Raw genomic sequence first — 1,997 nt, 5'->3', positions numbered from 1 at the left:
CTCCGTCCCATGGTTCTGAACGACAGCTCCTCTGTTCCCGAGTACGGATCCTCGGGATCCGCCAACGCCACCGCCCTGGATGTCCCCCCGGGGGCCTGGCCCGGCATCGTCAGCGTCCAGGCCAAGCGGGACAACGGCACCTGGCACATGTGCTCGGGGGCACTCATCGGCCCCCAGTGGGTGCTCACGGTGGCCCGCTGCTTCACCGGGACCGGGTAAGGGACAGCGGGGACAGGGATGGACACATAGCGGGGACGGGGATGTCCCCAAGGCAGGGACAGCGCTGGGATGTCTCTAAGGCTGAGAAAGGGATGTCCCCATAGCAGGGATAGAGATGTCCCACAAGAAGGACAGGGATGTCACCCAACAGGGACAGAGATGTCCCCATTGCAGGGACAGGGATGGCCCCAGAGAAGGGACAGGGATGATCACGGACAGGGATGTCCCCAAGGCAGAGAAAGGGATGGCCCCACAACAGGGACAAGGATGTTCCCATATCAGGGACAGGGATGGCCCCATAGTAGGGAAAGAGATGGTCCCCAGCAGAGACAGGGATGACCCCACAATAGGGACAGGGATGGCCTCAGATCACGGACAGGGATGTCCCCAAGGCAAGGACAGCGCTGGGATGTCCCCAAGGCAGGGACAGGGATGTCCCCAGGGCAGAGAAAGGGATGGCCCCACAACAGGGACAGGGATGGCTCCCAACAGATCAGGGTTGTCCCCAGATCAGGGACAGCTGTGTCCCCAAGGCAGGGTCAGCTCTCGGATGTCCCCAAGGCAGGGTCAGCTCTCGGATGTCCCCAAGGCAGGGTCAACTCTCGATGTCCCCAAGGCAGGGTCAGCTCTCGATGTCCCCAAGGCAGGGACAGCTCTCGATGTCCCCAAGGCAGGGTCAGCTCTCGATGTCCCCAGGGCAGGGACAGCTCTCGATGTCCCCAGCCCGCTCCGCAGCTCTCTGCGCTGCTCCATTCCCGTCTCCTCTCTCCCAAAGCGCTGGGAGCTGCTGGGCTGTCGCCGCCCCGGCCCTGCTCCTGTCACTGTCACTGTCCCTGTGTCCCCAGGGATGTCCGCCGCTGGCAGGTGCTGGTCGGGGCCATCGACCTGATTCAGCCGGACCCCAAGGCCGTGGTGATCGGGGTCCGGCGGCTCCTGGTGCACGAGGAGTACGAGGCGGAGTCGAAGTGGAACAACATCGCCCTGCTGGAGCTGGAGCAGCCCGTGCAGTGCAGCGACTACATCCAGCTGGCCTGTGTGCCCGACAGCWCCCTGGCAGTGCCCGAGCTGAGAACCTGCTACATCGCGGGCTGGAGAGCCACCCCGGACAGTGGTCAGTGCCACCCCGGAGAGTGATCTGTGCCAGACCGGGCAGTGGTCAGTGCCGCAGTGGGCAGTGCCACCCCAGAGAGTGGGCACTTCCATCCCGGGCAGTGGTCAGTGCCACCCTGGATAGTGGGCAGTGCCATCCCGGGGAGCGGGCAGTGCGAGCCCGGACAGCGGTCAGTGCCAACCCGGAGAGTGATCAGTGCCAGCCCAGGCAGTGGGCAGTGCCACCCTGGAGAGTGGGCAGTGCCACCCTGAGAAACGCCACTCCGGGCAGTGGGCAGTGCCATCCCAGAGAGTGAGCAGGGCCACCCCGGATGGCGGTCAGTGCCAGCCCGGACAGCGGTCAGTGCCACCCTGGGCAGGGGGCAGTACCATCCTGGAGAGTGGGCAGGGCCACCCTGAGAAACGCCACCCTGGACAGCGGTCAGTGCCATCCCAGAGAGTGGTCAGTGCCAGCCCGAATAGTGGCCAGTGCCACCCGGGAGAGTGGGCAGTGCCACCCTGAGCTGATGGCCACCCAGTCCCATCCCGGCCATTGGGCACTGCCACCCCAGAGAGTGGGCAGTGCCACCCCGGACAGCGGTCAGTGCCAGCCCGGACAGTGTTGGGACCCCAAGTGGGACGTGGGGGCTGGGGTTGAATTGGGAACCACGAGGAAACAGCGGGACAGT

General features: G+C 65.3%; 1 protein-coding gene across 1 annotated transcript; it reads left to right on the top strand.

The window, feature by feature from the left end:
* Positions 1-9: 9 nt before the first annotated feature.
* Positions 10-1,330, top strand: LOC130588118 (acrosin-like; the record flags this gene model as incomplete). The annotated part of the gene is made up of 2 exons (XM_057389078.1): positions 10-215; positions 1,065-1,330. Coding segments are annotated over exons 1-2 (472 nt in total), but the record flags the coding sequence as incomplete, so codon positions are not given.
* Between the last annotated feature and the right edge of the window lie 667 nt (positions 1,331-1,997).

This window comes from Malurus melanocephalus, unplaced genomic scaffold, assembly GCF_030028575.1.
Source record: "Malurus melanocephalus ecotype Western Australia unplaced genomic scaffold, MMel_1.1 scaffold_3395, whole genome shotgun sequence".
Classification (NCBI taxonomy): Eukaryota; Metazoa; Chordata; class Aves; order Passeriformes; family Maluridae; genus Malurus; species Malurus melanocephalus.
Note: the sequence above shows the minus strand (reverse complement) of the source record. Positions and strands in the feature narration are given on the sequence as shown.